The 18,686-nt window shown below is 36.1% G+C and overlaps 1 protein-coding gene across 50 annotated transcripts in view; it reads left to right on the top strand.

The window, feature by feature from the left end:
* ANK2 (ankyrin 2) overlaps positions 1 to 18,686 on the top strand; it is a 683,028-nt gene that overhangs the window by 514,517 nt on the left and 149,825 nt on the right. For all 50 annotated transcript variants that reach the window (XM_063663998.1, XM_063664003.1, XM_063664006.1 and 47 more), the window contains one exon: positions 18,214 to 18,312. In XM_063663998.1, the coding sequence (XP_063520068.1) occupies positions 18,214 to 18,312 (99 nt within the window). The remainder of the gene's footprint in view (positions 1 to 18,213; positions 18,313 to 18,686) is intronic.

Consider the following 18,686-nt stretch of genomic DNA (forward strand, 5'->3'; position numbering starts at 1 on the left):
AATAATTTACATTGGTTTAATTTAAATTTTAATCTGCAAATATGCCCTCTGGAATCAGCCTGATATACCTAGTTGGCTAGTTTTAAAATTTTAAAATTAATTCCAGATTAAATAGATCAATATATTAAATTTTAATAATTATTGAAAAGTATCCAACTAGGAATATCAGGTTCTTTGCAGAGGAAACATTCCAAAAACCACTGCAAACATTGGTATTCTCATTAAAGGCAGTAACAAGAAAAGGATTCCTGTTTGTGATACTATTTGACGTTGCAATCAATCCCTAGCCAGTGCAATGAAAAGAGAAAGGGAACTATGAATATAAATGGAAAAAGAAAAGACAAAATGCTGCTGTATACAGAAGTTATGATTATTTAAATAAACAATCTGGAAAAATCTACAAATCAATTAATAAAATATTTATTATATTCATTATTAAGAGCCTGTTGCTTATAAAATTCAATACCATGAATCACAGAGTTGTTTTGCCATGGCATTTGACTAAGATTTTCTTTGGCCTAAAGGTTGACATGAATCATTCTGTAAAAAATTTATTACTAAGAGTATTAAGCAGTAAGTTTTTATATATGAGCATGGCACGTTAGGACTTTAAATATCCTATCTGAAATTAGACTCGTGAGGCACAGGTCAAGGCATCAGAGTGTGCTTGCATGACTAACTTCAACTATATTTTTTATTCTTTTCAAATCACTGGGAAATTTTTGTGTAATAATTTTGAAATGCCATGAAATCATATCACTGTGAAAGTACACATCATTTCACTTACAAAAAATGGCCCTTTAGAATGGTGGATTTGCAGGAATCAAAACACATGTGAACCAACAATGTCATCAAAAGACATTCATTAACTATTTTATTGTACAGGAGACTCTCCTGTATGTTGTCTGAACATAACTGGGTGCAATCTTTTAAAGCATACCCCTTAAAAATGTTATGTTTAAATAACATATTAACTGGAAGACATGAATAGCAGGAAACATACATAATATAATAATACCTTCACATTAAAATAAAAAACAACATGGGAGAGCCAAATAAAGACATTACTAAGTGAGGTAAATGCAGGAGCAGGGCAAATCCCACTCTACTTCTGAATAGGAGAAGAAAGGTAATGAAATATGTTTCATTAATCCACTATTTGTGTGACCTTGGGCTTATTACTTAACTTCTCAGTGACTCCATTCTCCATCTGTGAAGAAGGGATAATAGTATTTACTACATAGGGTTGATATGGATTAGTACACTTATAGTGCATATAATAAGTGCAATATGAATGTTAGCCACTCTTCTAATTATTAGATATACTTGTATTATCTACTTGAGTTATTGAAGAAACAAATTGATTGGAGTTGAGAACAATATTGCCCAAAATGGCTAATTCTCCATTGAGACTGAGAGATTACTATTTTCTAGAGTGGGGAGTGGAGAAAAGATTGTACAGAAGTTTCATCTTTTGTGATTAGCAGCATGTTAACTTTACCTTGGTATAACATAGTTTTGGAACACAGGGCATGAATGTGAATAATTAGAAAAAGCATTTGCTACAAACAGCCAGAAAAAAATGAATATATTCATTAACTATATACCATATGCCAAGCACTGTTCTAGCTCTGAGGATGCAACAATACAGTCTTTGCTTTGCTTTCTTAACTTTTGGTAGTTAAACAGTTAAATTAAAAAAACAAAAACAAAAAAAAACCCCACTTTTTTTCTTGTGTTATCTTCATCTACAATTTTTCTCTCTTCTATTATTTTATCATAACTAATATTTTTAATTCCAGTATTTACTTAACAAATTTATTTATACACAGCTTAATAAGGAAAGGCATTATTTGTCTCTTCTTATACATGAAAAGCACATTTTGAAGGCTGAAAATAAAGGGTTATCTACTTAGAAAGAGCCTTTTTTCCCAACTGTTAAATCGGGCTACTCTGTCATCATTTTCTTGTGGTATTTCAAGTTTCAGATTCTTAATCTTCCACCTTACACTAGAGCAAGCATTTCTGGCATAACTATTTAATCACTAATATTTATCATCATCTTTCAATTGACTGAGAAAATGACTAAAACAATATAAATCTTCATAAATTATTTGGCAGTTTATTGTTACCTCCTGATTTTATAGTCAAGAACTGTTTGAGGCCAAGCTACAGAATACTCTCAGCAACCTCAGACAATAAACACTTTCTCAAAGCCTATGCGTAGCACAGTTTATAACGCCAGGAAGGGGACACACTATATATTGACATATCTGATTCTAATTTTAGACTTTTAAAGGTGCATACATCTAAACACCCTGATTCTGTACTTAGAAGAATTGGTGAATACTCACTTGCCATAGCTAAAACAAAGATAAGGAGGTAAGAATCCTGTTGATTGCCAGTGAAATGCCTTATGAAGGCAATTAGGCCTGTTAGGGCATCATCTTTTGAAAGCACAATAATAAATATCATTTCAGAGGCCACAATAATTATTGTTTTGTGCAGTCTTGCTCCAGAAAACACATCTAACAGATCATTCTCCTCAGTTTTTGGGGGTACATTTTGAAGCCAATATATCCAGGAAGAACAACACTCAGAACATATTTTTGTTTAAAATCTGGCTCTGAACAGACGTATAAGGAGTGGGCAGAGCATACTTAGGTCCTTTTAAGTAAGAGCTTTGAGGAGCAACACCTTCCCTTAAAGTTATTGGGGCCCAGTTTGTAGCTTTTGTGCTTTGGGATCAAGAATTTTATCCATCCAGATTTTTAAGGCAGTTCAAACACTTTTTTTTTTTTTTTTAAAGGAAAGGCTTGCTATAGAACGTCTTTGTTGGAATGAGGCAGCCTCTGTGTCAGTAAGGGTACATGACACTACAATTTTCACGATTTGCATGAATCAGCCTTGCCACATCATATGCTAATCAGAGCTTATTGCTCTGATGAAAACTTACCTTCATTTAATAGTGATTCTTCCCTCGACACATATGAGACTTCTTCCAAGGAACAGCCACAGTTACACTAGACAGTCAACTGTGTGTTCTTTGTCCTTTGTATGAAATCATCATTCTAGATGGCCAAAAAAAAAAAAAAAAGCAAGTTCTCCTTTCTCAAAATATGAGAACGCCCATCTCTATCACATTTCCCTTTTTTCTGTGGCTGCCAAAAGCCCAAGTGTTCAATTATTGTACCTCGTTCATTCTGAGTTCTGATTACCACCACTAGAGGACTACAACTAAAGTTTATTCAGGGTTGCACTTACAGCCTTATCTTGACTGTAGATATATATTTTAACCATACATATATAAAGTATTTCAAGTAGCCTTAAATTTTTGAATGTAAATATATTTCGAGGTATAAATTATAACTAAATACTCCAAAGCAGCGGTTGCCAAGGACCGATTTTGCTGAAGACATTTTATCCATGAGCAGCAGATGGTTTCAGGATGAAACCGTTCTGCCTCAAATCATCAGGCATAAGATTCTCATAAGGAGTGCGCAACCTAGATCCCTTTCACAGGCAGTTCATGAGAGGGTTCGTGCACCTGTGAGAATCTAACGCCATCTCTGATCTGACAGGAGGTGGAGCTCAGGCGGTGATGCTCACTCACCGCCTCCCTCCCCCACCCACCCCACTCGCCTTCTGCTGTGCGGCCCAGTTTCAGTACCGGTTCATGGCCTGGGGGATGGGGACACTAAGTCTCAGTACGGAACTGAATGGTTCCATGTGTTGTCTACGTGAGGTTTTGAGTCAATGCGTTGAAGATGTTCATTCTTTGAGGTTTTATCTTTGGCAAGTTGTAAATTAGAATTTGTTAAGCAGCTGCTAAATATTGAGTATATCACTTTTGTGTAGTGTAATTTTCTTCTCCATCTCAGCACTGTCTGGGCTCACTGCCTGCTCTAACTCCCTAGCAGCTTTTAAAAGACCTTGGATAAGGGTAAGTCAGCACAGATAAAAACCCACACTTAGTAATGGACAAGTTCTATAGTAAGACTTTCATTGTGCTTAAATTGCTCTGTTGTTCAAACATTATAAAACCTATTTATAACCCCAGGTCTTGTTCTAATGCTCTAACCTTTATTGGTATAATACATGTAATATGATACGAAACAAGACTTTGATTATTTTCAAAACTGTTAATACCAGACATGGAGTGACAATAGCATTATAATTCTGACGACTGTTGAGAAAACACAGCAACTATTTTAGAATTAAAAAAATGAACCTTTTACTTTGGAAAATTTTTAAAAAGTTGGAATCCCCTTGGAATGTGTCAGTATATTTGTGTCAGATGGCATGTTTTAATTTTTGAATTGCCCTGCAAAGTTATCTGTCAGTTTAACAGTAATCATTAAATGACCAAAAAAAAAAATGACTGACATTGATAAAGAAAGCAATAACTTCGTTTGATTGGAGATTTAGATTTCCTGGGTGTATATCTCAGGCGATAAAAAGTGCTATACTGCTACCATCTATATTTATTAACAAAGCCAAGGCTACTAGCTGCAGCTGACAGGAGTATAGGAAATGTGACTTTAGATGAGTTGGTCTAACCAGATCATACAGTGTTTTGATGTTAGATGTGTTTTTAAAAACTTGGAGCAGCATTTTATTTTCTCAAAGACAGTTAAGTAGAAATAAGAAAACTGTTTGGTAGTCATTCATTTAAATAATTTTGGGGGGTATAATGCATGAGAGAAGTAAAAGAGTTATAGCTTATTCTGAGTGGTTTAATCTAGAAAGTCATTTTTTATCCTTATTATATTGAATCAACCTCAAAATGGTAGAACAATAACCAATTAAGTTAATACTTAGCTTAATGCAAAATAATTACTTCAGGTTAATGGATTTTGCTCTGTTGGGGGAAAATAAAAGCACCCTATAGCAATTGTTATTGACTTAATTTTCTCGATGCCATAGGCCTATATAAAGTAGTCAGCATTTTTGCTTTTGGAGGTAACACATTTTCTCTTGCTTCTAAATTACTAGGTCATGTATTAAATTGCTCAATATACCTATTTTAAAGCACTGGCTACATGCTGAGCAAATTATACTACATACTGAAGATCTGAATCTAGTAATCTATGTTGTTAGACAATTTGAAAGTCTAGAAAAGTTTATTTATGGAAATCTACCAGGGAATTAATTTCTACCCAATTTCAATATTCAAATATTTATTAACTTTACACTAAAATTTCTTCTCTGACATTTAGACATTTTCATTACTTTTATAACAAATTGGGTACAACAACTGTAAAATTTAATTTTTATTATTTAAATTAATTATGCATATAAAAATAAAGGCATATATTATTATAAAATCTTATGTGATATAGTGAGCAGCACTTAATCTAAAATAAACTTAATATTTCTATTGACAACTTAAATAAAAGCATTATATATAAAAAAAAATAAAGAAAAGCCTGCTGCTGTATATCTTATTTTGTGTTTTCCCTTCACACAGAAAAAAGTATTTTTAAAATCTCATCCCTTGCAAGAGCAAATTTACTTTCTTACTGAAAATGATCCACCTGCTTTTTTGTAGTTTAACCTCATACTTGAAAATCTATTTTAGATTTTCTCTGTAGATGATGTGTCTCAGGGTCACTAAATAATATATTTTAACCATAATAATGTTAAATTATGTTTTTCTTACTATTATTTCTTGATGTGTTTTATGATACTCTTCAGATTTCCTGGAAAATGCTCCCTTATAAACTAATGGCAATGGTACAAACTATATTTTGGTATATACCAAACTAGGATATACCAACTAGGATAACTTCAATCACAAATAAGAAAAACAGCTCCTCATTAGATAAACAACAAAAAGGGGGTTTTCTTGGCTTTCATAAATAAAACATTTAAAGGGGTATAATGAGCTCTAAGATTGCCTCCTGCCCGTCTGGTGGCTCATTCATAACCAAGGACTCAGAATCGTTTTTCCTCTTTGCTATGATTTCTGCAGTGCCAGTTTATCCTCATCTGGCTATCCTTGTGGTCCTAGGATCGGAACCACACATTTTCTTGTTCAGAGTCAAAAGAAGGGAACATGTCTGTCCTAGCTTTCCAAAAGAGAATTCAAGTTTGGTGGATTGAACCAGCTTAATTCTCTTGCTCAAACTTAAACCAGCATTACCAAGAGGATGTAATCTGCTGATTGGCTTAAGTCATTTGATAACCTGTCTGGGCCTAGAAGATAAGGAGAGAAGTTCAGCTTTATTGTAATTATGTGAACCTTACTGGAATTATGTGGGGAAACATAGGTACTCTAATGAAAAACCAGGATACTTCCAAGAAAGAAGGAGGATCCTGGGTAGGCACCTACAAATACCACTTCTATAGCTTGGATATTCCATTTTTAAAAAGTCATATGTTTTCTTTTTTTAAAAAAATTTATTTGTTTTCTTTTTAAATTTGTTTACTTTCTCTATGATTTTTAAAATATTCATTTGCTTTCTTATTTTTTGTTTAGAAATCCAAAGACATAAACAACAGAATTATTCTATCATAGCTTAATGGTTTAGCAAGGTCTTTGTTCATTTTTGCAAAGTGAAACAGAGAGAGAAAAATGTTTTGGAGTTATGTGAGAGTAAATAAAACATTGCTAGCCATCTCAACTTTTCTGTAGAATGGGGTGATGGTAATTCAGCTATTAAATTCAAATGTTCAATAAAGGAGAAAAGCACAAATCTAAGTCATCTATAATTGTCAGGAACTAAGGAAAATAAAGCTAAAAGTAAACTTTTAGTCAATCAACAGCTATTTATTGGACACTTACTATGTTCTCAGCACAATGCTGATTTCTATGGAGGATTCCAATCAAATGTAAGAGAAGAAGCTGCTTTCAAGAAGTGTACAGGCTACACACAAAGTCAAGGTGAACACATAAGAAACAAAGACAAGCAACAGAAGACACTGTTGGTACTAAATTATATGGAACAGACTATGTACTAGAAAGGAAGATTTGGAATAGCCTAGATTTTGTTAACGAAAAACTCACAGAGGACTGGAGCCAGGCATAGACTCGTAGATAAGGTCTACAGACAAAATGAAAAGGAAGACTTTGCAGATGGGAAGATTAGTAACAACAATGTGAGGAGGTAGAATTGAGCATGTGAGCGTAGAAATAGTGGTGAGACAAGTTGGTCTGGAGCAACATCACAATATGTATTAAAGGTTTGTTTTCATTATAACTTACTGAGTAAAATGGGGCAAGGATATAAAAGGTCTTGATGTTCAGTTATTGTCTATGAAAACTGATCTCCAGGGCTGGGCGCGGTGGCTCACATCTGTAATACCAGCACTTTGGGAGGCTGAGGTGGGCAGGTCACTTGAGGTCAGGAGTTTGAGACCATCCTGGCCAACATGGTGAAACCCTGTCTCTACTAAAAATACAAAAATTAGCAGGCATGGTGGCACAGGCCTGTAATCCCAGCTAATCAAGAGGCTGAGGCAGGAGAATCACTTGAACCTGGGAGGCGTAGGTTCCCGTGAGCCGAGATCGTGCCACTGCACTCCAGCCTGGGGGACAGAGTGAGACTACATCTCAAAAAAAAAAAAAAAGAAAACTGATCTCCAGTCACAGTCAGTAAAATGACAATGTAGATAAGTAGTTTGTTGAAAATAGATTTTAAGAAGACTAATTCAGGTTGCTGTATAGGATGCACTGGAATGAGTAACTGGAAACATGCAAAATAGTTCAAATGCTTTCTTGGTAATTTATCCATGAGAAGCTGAAAGCAGGGATCACGGTAAACCCAGAGAGAATACAGTATTTTCTTTCTGTTTGCTGGCAATAACCAGACATGGTATAATATCATCTGTGGAATTTGCTGTTAAAACACATGGCAGAATAGTGTAGTTGAAAGAATATGAATTTTGGAATTAGTTAAACATGGGTTCGAATCCCAGCTCCATGTTTTAAGTAATGTGAAACTTCAGGCATGCTTCTTAATCCCTGTGAATGCTAATTTCCTTGAGTCATGTAAAGATACAGTATTTGTTTCAATGGACTGCTGGCATTAAATAACAAATGTAAAGTTCTTAGACTTCTCTCTTCTTACTAACACCACCCAAATTTCTTACCCACTGGAAATAAAAACTGGAAGAATTCCTATGTCTAAGAAAACATTTGAACATTCTTCATCAAGCAGGTCATAGAAATTCCATAATGTCACAAGGCAGAGCTTTCCAGCTCATCCCTAGTAAATGGCTTAGGTGAAAGTAAAAGAAAGTTAATTGTCCAATTACTAGATAAAAGTACGGGTGTTCTCTGAAACAATTTTTTTTTTTTTGCAACAGGGTCTTGTTTTCTCATTCAGGCTGGAGTGCAGTGGTGCAATCTCGGCTCACCGCAACCTCTGCTTCCTTGGTTTCAGCAATTATCCTGCCTCAGCCTTTTTGAGTCTCAGGCAATTTGATCCTTATTGAAAAGGGCAGCTGAGGGAGTAAAAAGAGTACTGAGTTTGGATCCCTTTAGGGTTCAGATCTTGGTCTCACCACTTGATGTGTCCTTGGGTGGATAACTGTGAGCGACAGTCTCATTCGTAAAAGGAGCCTAATAGCATAGTTGTGGATATAAAACAGGATGACATAGTAAACACTTGATAAAACTTAACCTCCCCAGAAAGATGGAGGACATTAGTCATTTTAATGTCATTGGATGGTTTAACTATGAACTAATCTTTTAATCATCTTTGGAGAGAGGAAAGTAGTTAAAATAATTTATAATATCCTAACCCTGGCTAAGAATTGTCAACTTCAGATTATCTGAGAAAATGTATATGATACTTTAATTAATAGGATGCCTTCTTAACTATTAATACTAAACAAGTATATAATCATATATTTTGTCCTTTTCCCTTAAATGCTCCCCCAGAGTACACAAAGTAGTCTTTATTTTTGTGACTACAATTAGTACCCACTGGTTTTTTACATCCTTTGCAGCTGTGCATTCACAATATATTTAGGGAAATAATTTGAATCATCCTGACCTTAAAGCTTGGTGACAATTTGGGGATGTTTTCCAACTTATCTTTCATAATGCTAATTCCAAGGAAGAAGAAGATGCATAGTATCTGGGATGGGAATTAGAGTAGTATTTCCCAACCAGTGCTAACTGGAGTCTGTGAAGATCCTCCTAGCATGTCGCGGTTAAGGCTGCTGAAGAGTTCTGCTCTGTGAAGAAACTTAAATCTTGACGTTGACCTGCCTGCAAAAGATGGGATGCTTCTTCAAAAGAGGAATTCTACTTACAAAATTTGAACCCAGATCTTTCTGTAACCATTCTTATTTCCTACCGTTGGACTTGGTTACGTAACGTATTCAGTATGTTTTCCAGTAAATATAGAGAGTATATAATACTCTCAGAAAACTGGAAATAACACACGGAATTAAGGGTATTGTAAAGATTTAGAGCTGTAGATTTTAGAGGTTCCAGGTAAGATAGCATTTGAAGAGCTAAATGACTACAAAATTTGAAAATAAATGTCTAAGATATGAGTTTCTTTTCCAAACAGAAAGGAAGCATATAAGTTGTAAGAGATGTGGTTGGCAGGGTAGGTGAGGGCCAGATTGTGTAAGACTGTATTAGACTTTATGTTAGTTGGCTATTGCTGCATAACAAATTATCCCCAAACTTAGTGGGGATATTGTTAGCTTAAAACAGCAATAAATATTATCATCACAGTCACTGTGGAGTGGTGGCTTAGTTGTGCAGAGTTTCTCATAAGGTTGTAGTGAAGATGTTAACCAGAGCTGAATTCACCTGAAGGCCTTTCTACGGCTAGAGGATTCCATCCAAAGCTGATTCTTTCATGTGTTTGGCATGTTGGTGCTAATTGTTGGTAGAGAGGTCAGTTTCTTCCCCCGTGAGTCCTTCCATAGGCTGCCTCAGTGTCAGCATAACACAGCAACTCATTTCCTTCAGAGAAGATGATCCGAAAGAGACAAGAAGGCAGAAGGGCATTGACTTTTAAACCTTAGCCTCAGAAATATGCACCATCAATTCTGCCATCATCAGTGCATTAGAAGCAAACTACTCAGATGTCCTCCATTCAAGAGGAGGGAAATTTGACTCCACTTTTTGAAGTGAGGAGTGTCAAAAAATTTGCAGGTGTATGTTAAAACCACCACAGGTATAAAAAGGAATTTGAATTCTGTTTTACTTTGTTCATTTATGTAACAAATATTTACTGAACACCTACTATGTGCTAAGCATTTTTATGGGCACTAAATAAAGCCTCTCAGAGAGAGTAACACTTATGTCGAGGCCTGAAAGATGAAGAAGACATGGTAAGAGTTTCCAACATCTCTGCACTTGCTGTATCTGCTCACCTCCTATTCTCTCCTTAACCTCTGTAACTGGCCAGTCTACTTGGTGGTTTCTCAATCTCTGGGTTAAAAATTCCTCAACTATACCTAATGCTAAATGACAAGTTAATGGGTGCAGCACACCAACATGGCACATGTATACATATGTAACAAACCTGCACGTGGTGCACATGTACCCTAAAACTTAAAGTATAATAATAATAAAATTAAAAAAATAATAATAAAAAAATAAAATGGGCAAAAATTTAAACAAACAAACAAAAAAATTCCTCTGTAAAATGGTGACATCTGTTTCAGCTGCAACATTTTCATCTAGGAAAATATGGCAGTTTCTTTTAATCATTGAAATATATTTAATAAGCTTAGCAATGTAAGATTGAAAGTAAGAACAAATAAAATGAGTAGTTTACACAGATATTTTATGTAATCATTTGAAATTTCCATAATCAGTTTCTACTCTTGTGATATATTTTAGAGAATGTGATTTAGCTTATGCATAATCTATGAAATTACCTAAGGTCTATCTTTAGCTGAGTGGTAATGTAATGAATTGTAGTTTTCTATATTAAGTTATGGCTAAGAGATCTTTGAAGTTTTTTTTTTTTTTAGTTTTAAGGCCTGTAAGAATTCTTTTGAAGATGCATTCTTGCATTGGCTTTTACCCATGCTAGTAATTTCTCTTACTGTTCTTTCACTATTCATTAGACTCAGGTTTAGAGGACAAAATCCCCCAAGTGAAATATGTGTCTGCAGCAAAGACACTCATACTTCCCCTACAAACACCACATCTTTTGAGAGACAATGGAGCAAGAAGAGAAAAGAACAATAAAGAACTTTCCCCTTTCTCTGTATCTGCCATCCTGATTTCATTTAGACCTCCTAATGTTCTCTCTGATCTGTGTGCATGGGCCATAATATACCTTCTTCACGGAATTAATTGCTCAGTCTTTAGTATTCCAACAGCATTTTATTCATGTTTCTCTTTTGGAAATTATAGTATGTCTGGAGCCTTAAATGATTCTATGTAGATGTATTCTGTGAATTGTCATTTTTTTTACTCTTGAAAGCAGGACCCCCTAGTGCCTAGGAATAATTTTTAGAACAAATCTAATGCTATAAAGACTGTTGAAAATGAAGTAACATTTACTCTTATATTAAGATAAAAGTAATTTTATATGATCACTCTTTTTAAGCCAACCAAGTGTAAGGGAAGAATAAAGTTATGCGTGCCAGGAAAATTAAGGCTGAAAAGTTAAGATTCTTTAAAATTAATAATAATGACAATGCTTAGAGTTGAAGTTCTTGTTCAAAACATTGGTGTTAAACCATTCATTACCTTGTATATCAACAGTATTTTTCTCTGTATAATTTCTTTGAAATGACTTACAAATATCAATAAATTTACTTGCTTTAAAGATTTTCCAAAAGCTTCATTCAATCTACATCTGATATGTAAAAATATAAATATTAGCTTTTGCACATTCAATTTGTCAAGACAATCCAATTACCAAAAGGAATTTTCACCGCTGGCTAAAACCTGATTACTGGTTTATAGTCATATTACTAATGTAAATAGGAAGATATTTTTGTAATAAGTGTTTGAATTCCCTAAAATACAGTGTGATTTCTATATTTGGAGAAAAGCATTATAGCTGTTTAATAAACCTGAGAACTATTATCAATGACTGATAAATAATACAGACTGAATGCACTGCTTGTCTTCCTAATCATGAAGCAGAGTATAAATAAATGAAGAGTAAATTATATTTTAAAATACTAAGATCGTATTAATACTTGTAATTCTCACTTCTTGGGATTTAACAAAAACCTGCTTTCCACTCTTCTGGACTATAGTCTGGCCTCCATTTTCCAATGTATCCTCCCCATTCCTCGCCAAGTAATATCTTTAAAAAGCAAATGTGTCTGTGTCAAACCCCTGTACAAAAACCAATTCCTTGCAAGGCTTTCAGAATAAAATTCAGATTCCTCAGCAAGGCAGACAGGGACTGATCCCTGCCTATCTAAGCTGCTTCTCCCCAGTAACAATGCATTAATTATAAGTTTCCGTATGTCTTGTGTTGTCTCATTGCAAGGTGTTCCTTCTCTTTCAAATACCTTTCCTGCTTCTTTGTCTTCAGTGTCTTCCAGCTGTTACTCCCAGTAACTTCCTTCAGATATCATTTCCTTATCTAGTTGAATTATGGGTCTTTCATCTGTGTTCTCTTTATATCCAACACATAATTTAAAAAAACTAATTATATAGGTGTTCACTAAACTGTAATACAGAATTTTGCTAACTTGTCCATCTCAGTCTCTGGGCTGTGAATTCTCAAAACAGGAAACTTGAATTTTGTCTCTGAATCATTAAAGCTGAACATAATGCCTAGCAGTGAAAAGTCACCAAACATATTTTTGTTGAGTAAATATAATGAATAACAAATAATTCATAGTTTTCTATGAACAGGAGTAATGTTCAAAATATTTAATAACCAGTTGCTAGGGGCACCTGTTGGTCACACCAGAACTACTGTAACAACTGGTAATGCTGTACTTATTTCACCCACCCAGTATCAGCCTGGGCTGTGGATATCTTTGACTTTTTTATACCAAAAAGGAGAAAATGCATCTATTTTCATACCTACATGCAACCAGAGACTTTTTAGAAACACACAGAGACATAAGGTGTTGGAAGGCACCTGGATGCATATACACAGAAGCCAATACAGTTGTGTTCTTAAGCTATTAATATGTGATGATAAATGCTTTCCTATAAAGTTTACAGTGGTGTTAAAGTGCTGCCATGCCTTGTCCTAATTACCCAGAGGCATGTTTCACATTCTCCAGTGGGCTATTTTTTGTTGTTAAATACCAGTAAGTTAAGAGAGAATAATTTCCACATTCTAAGGACCTGTAGTAAATCTTTATTGCCTTACTTCACATGTTTTGTAACAATAAACAACCCTCCGATCTCCCAACCAAAGCTTCCTTCATCTTTTATGTACACTATTGCAAAGGGTACTGCAGGAGCTGATTGACAACCTACTTCCATTCTTGTCTCCTAGCACCCCAAGCCAAGGCATCTGTTTTCACCAGAATGAACTTTCTAAAATGCAAATGTGATTATGGTACTTCCTACCAAAATACATTCAACTTTTCTGCATCACCTACAACAAACTTTTCAAGGCAATTTAAAAAATGTGCTTTTAAAAAAAATGCTCATTTTTGGGCTTTGCACATGGAGACTCCAATTCAGTAGGGATGAGGTGGTAGAGTGGTACCTAGGCACTCTTAAAAGCTTTTACAGGAGATTCTATCACGCAGCCAGGCTGAGGAAAATTCATTCACAGGATGGGGTCCTAATACCATTACAGGGAAGAGACTATTCGGTAACTGCAACCTGCCTGTCACTCCCAGATCACTTATTAGCTGCAAGACTTTGGCTTAATTACGTAGGTATTTGAGCCTCAGCTGCCTCAGTTTGAATGAGGACAATAGTACAAATGTTGCAGCACTATTCTAAGTATTAGATACAGTATTAGGTCATTTATCATCCAAACTGAGGCACTATTAATGATTACTTCAGGATACTATGATAAACTTGAGCTGTCCCAGACAAACCAGGGCACTATAATTTGAGGAGATACATTCAAAGCATTTTTTTACAGTGGATATAACAGAAGCTCAATAAGTCACTTTCATTTTTATCATTCTTCACATTTGCTCCCCTATTCTGCTGGAAGCTGTAGCACACCAAGGTCATGGTGCAAGGCACACATGTGATGTTTGTGAAATGCTCTAACCAAGATCTTGAATGTTTGTCCATCATTACTCTTCTCCCCATATACTTGATACTTTCTTCCTTGATTTTTTTGTTTTGCTTTAACTTTTTATTTCTATAGGTTTTAAGGGAACAGGTGGTGTTTAGTTACATGAATAAGTTCTTTGGTGGTGATTTCTAAGATTTTGGTGCACCCATCACCCGGGCAGTATACACTGTGCCCAATTTGTAGTCTTTATCACTCAGCTCCCTCCCATCCTTTTCCCCCAAGTCCCCAAAGTCCATTGTATCATTCTTATGCCTTTGCATCCTCATAGCTTAGCTCTCCCTAAGAGTGAGAACATACGATGTTTAGTTTTCCATTCCTGAGTTTCTTCACTTAGAATAATGGTCTCCAATTCCATCTAGGTTGCTGTGAATGCCATTATTTTGTTCCTTTTTATGGCTGGGTATTAGTACATGGTATATACACATACCACAATTTCTTTAACCACTCATTGATCGATGGGCATTTGGGGTGGTTCCATATTTTTGCAACTGTGAATTGTGCTGCTATAAACATGTATGTGCAAGTATCTTTTTTGTATAATGACTTCTTTTCCTCTGGGTAGATGCCCAGTAGTCTCCCTTGATATTTTTTATAAACCTTGATATTCCCCTCCTTTTTTCCACTTTAGCTCATCTCTTTGTAGGTCCCAGGACAAGGAATGCAAAAGAGACCTGCTTGCAATATATTTTTTTAAAATTAAAAACTACATATCAAGCTAAAAAATGGTTAAGTGTCTCCTACTTTGACAGGTAAATCATGACAGGTCCAAAATTAGACATCCTGGAATGCTTGGAGTTGCACATAGGACTGTGATGAGGGCAATGCCAATCCCAGGGGCCTACCACACAGTCCCTTTTCTACTCCTATCCCTGACTCCATCTGCGTGACAGGGGCATCACATGTAAGGGTGTGGACACACCAACCTGCACATATTCAAGCTTTGTTCATCTCCCACTTTTACCTTCCCTAGCAAACAACTTGAAAGGTGTGTATTATATACCTGTTGCTACTGTAACAAATTACTACAACACCAGTGGCTTGAAACAACACAGATTTATTCTTTTTTAGTATTGGAAATTAGTCTTACAGAACTAAAACCAAGATGTTGGCATTGCTGTTTCCTTCTGGAGTCTCTAGGTGAGAATCCCTTTCCTTGCCTTTTTCAGCTTCTAACGCTGCATTCTTGGATCATGGCCCCGTCCGCCATCTCCAAAGCCAGCAGCGTAGCATCTTCTCTCCTCTTTGCCTTCTGTCTTGCTCTTGTCAAGACCCCAGTGATTACATAGAGCCTGTTTGGATAATCCAGAATAACCTCCTTATCTCAAACTTTTTAACTTCACATCTACAGAGTTCCTTTTGCCAAATTAGGTAGCATTTACAGGTTCCAGAGATTAGGATGTGGACATATGTGGGGGCCATCATTCTGCCTCCCAAAGGGTGCGCATACCAATGGACACTTGAGAGGATGAACCCAAGGAAGAAGTGTGAGTGAGCACTGGAGCCACACTTGGGAACACGTAGGCAGGGATTCTGGTAATGGAGGAGCTGTGGGGTCATGGTGAGCATGTCCTCTTGGCCCTCAGGATTCTTTGCCCTGCCCAGCCAGAGGAGGTCCCTCTAAAGCTCAGGACCCAGGGCAGGGTCCTTTCTCAGGCAGGGACCTCAGCATGGTACATCTCCTTTCTCCTGATGATCTGGCGACCTCTGCCTGATTCCCTTTCTCTTGATCTATCTACAAGACTGTTAGAGGAAAGCATGTTAGCAAATTGTTTTACTCTATTAAAAGTTCTTTTTCTCTTATTTTCATCCCTGCCTTTTGCTTGTCATGAAAGAGCCCCATTCCACACCCACTCATTGTTTTTAACCATCCTCACTGGCTTTCCCTTCCTTTGAATCTCTAATTCTATCCTTCCGCCACCTCTTCAGTGTTCTTAAAATACATAAGATTTCACCTGCTTGCTGTGTTTTTTAAAAAAATATGCTATCCAGCTAGCAAGTTATTCGTGAATCCTACAACATTGTTAATTCATTCCTCTTATATTTCTTTTTTAGTTCTAAATTTTCCTCCAACATTTGAAGCCTGAAGATTTTCTTCTATAATCTAATTTAAAATCACTCTACTTGGTCTACTTGTATACTCTGTCTTTATATTTTGCTGGATGTTGGCCATTTTAGGTAATGTTTCCACACTTATACAATGTATACAGAAGAATTTTTATTTCCAAAAAAGTATCTTTAAAAAATGTTTTCTCCCTGTAGTCCCAGCTACTCAGGAGGCTGAGGCAGGAGAATCGCTTGAACCTGGGAGGCGGAGGTTGCAGTGAGCCAAGATTGCACCACTGCACTCCAGCCTGGGTGACAGAGCGAGACTCCATCTCGAAAAAAAAAAAAGTTTTCTCCTCTTTTAAGTTTTTAAAAATCTCTGAACGCTGATCTGTGTTTTTACTTATTCTCATTAATGCATGGAAAGTTTAAGGAATCATCTATGTTTAAGGTCTGACATGGTTTTGAGAGCTTATGAATTATTTCACAAGAAGGTTTTGTAGGTTTTTTCCTTAATGAGACATTACATATTCCTAAGGCTCTGATGAAAAGAAAATTTGCCCATTCAAATTTAATTTTGAACTCATGTTATACAATTTCAGTGATTTTTAAAATCTATGCCTATAATAATGTTATAATATCATCATAGTGTGTGCTCCATTAGGGTGCATGTGTCTGTCTTATGTATCACTGTAGCTCAGCGATAGCCTAGCCACCAGTGGCTGTATTTTAGTAAATAACTGTGTAAGTGAATGTGAGAATGAATGATAGAATTTCAAAATGGCTTTAAAAAACAATATAAAGATGTTCCATATAAACCATGCTGCCTCAATCACAACACTGAAATACAGACTTTTACATTTTCTTTTTTTTTGAGACGGGGTCTCTGTCACCCAGGCTGGAGTGCAGTGGCGCGATCTCGGCTCACTGCAATCTCCGCCTCCCAGATTCAAGCAATTCTCCTGCCTCAGCCTCCTGAGTAGCTGGGATTACAGGCATGTGCCACCATGCCCAGCTAATTTTTTTTGTATTTTTAGTAGAGATGGGGTTTCACCATATTGGCCAGGCTGGTCTCGAACTCTTGACCTTGTGATCCACCCACCTCGACCTCCGAAAGTGCTGGGATTACAGGCGTGAGCCACCACACCCAGCCACGACTTTTACATTTTCAATCAAATTTGTAGTCTCTCCTAGCCTATTCTGCTATGAGTAGTAAATTACTTCACTAAAGGTGCTAACTAAACTCTGTATATTCAAGATAACCATGGTCTGTTTAAATAGTTTATGAATGATAAATACAGAAGATGTTATATAGATGTTATTTTATAAAGATGCTATATATAACGATAATTCCATATGTTATGAACTTATACAGATACTGAGATACCAAATATGCTAAAGACACTAAGTTTTTTTTTTTTTTTTTTTTTTTGAGACAGTCTCATTCTGTCACCCAGGCTGGAGTGCAATGACCTGATCTCGGCTCACTGCAACCTCTGTTTCCCAAGTTCAAGTGATTTTCCTGCCTCAGCCTACCAAGTAGCTGGGATTACAGGCATGTGCCATCACGCCCGGCTAATTTTTGTATTTTTAGTAGAGATGGGGTTTCACCATTGTCCAGGCAGGTCTCGAACTCCTGACCTTGTGATCCACCCGCCTCGGCCTCCCAAAGTTCTGGGATTACCAGCATGAGCCACTGAGCCTGGCCACTAAGATATCTTTAACACAGTGTTAGCTGATGAGAAATGTGACTCTCTGGTACTGAAATGAAGACAGGAAATGAGGGAAACTATCTTCCTTAGCTCTTTTTCCTCATTGCTTTAGGAATTGTGTATGGGGCTTGGTTCACTGCCGTTTTGTCTAGCTTTATGATGGTAAATATGTGTATAATTTATTCAGTATGAAAGTATTTTATATAGTTTCACTATGTCAAAGGTTTGCTTCCTAGTGTTCTCTCTTATACAAATGATTGAAGATGTCTTTTTTTATTGCTTGTCTTCAGAATGGCTTTACTCCTTTATACATGGCTGCCCAAGAGAATCACATTGATGTTGTAAAATATTTGCTGGAAAATGGAGCTAATCAGAGCACTGCTACAGAGGTAAGACTGTCAGCCCTAAAGCCTTGAATTCTTTGATCTTAATGTCCATATTCTTTATATCAGGCTGCAAATAATCTCCATTACTTTGTCTAAAATATGCTAGGAATGTTCATGTTACTATCATAATCGCAACAGTGGCTGTGAACAAATGACTCAGGCTTGTGCACAGAGTTCCATCAGTTTATGCCTTCATTTTGAGTTCGTGTCTATTTATTCTTACATAAAATCAGGCTTCCATTAATTTTCCATCCTCTGACCTTTTGGGAGGTTTGTACCATTCTAAAATTCGATTACAGTAAATTCTACTCATCTCTTTTCACCAATACTTTATCTTTGTTAGGATCCAATACAATTCCTTAAAGGAACAATTTTTT

This window comes from Pongo pygmaeus, chromosome 3, assembly GCF_028885625.2.
Source record: "Pongo pygmaeus isolate AG05252 chromosome 3, NHGRI_mPonPyg2-v2.0_pri, whole genome shotgun sequence".
NCBI lineage: Eukaryota > Metazoa > Chordata > Mammalia > Primates > Hominidae > Pongo > Pongo pygmaeus.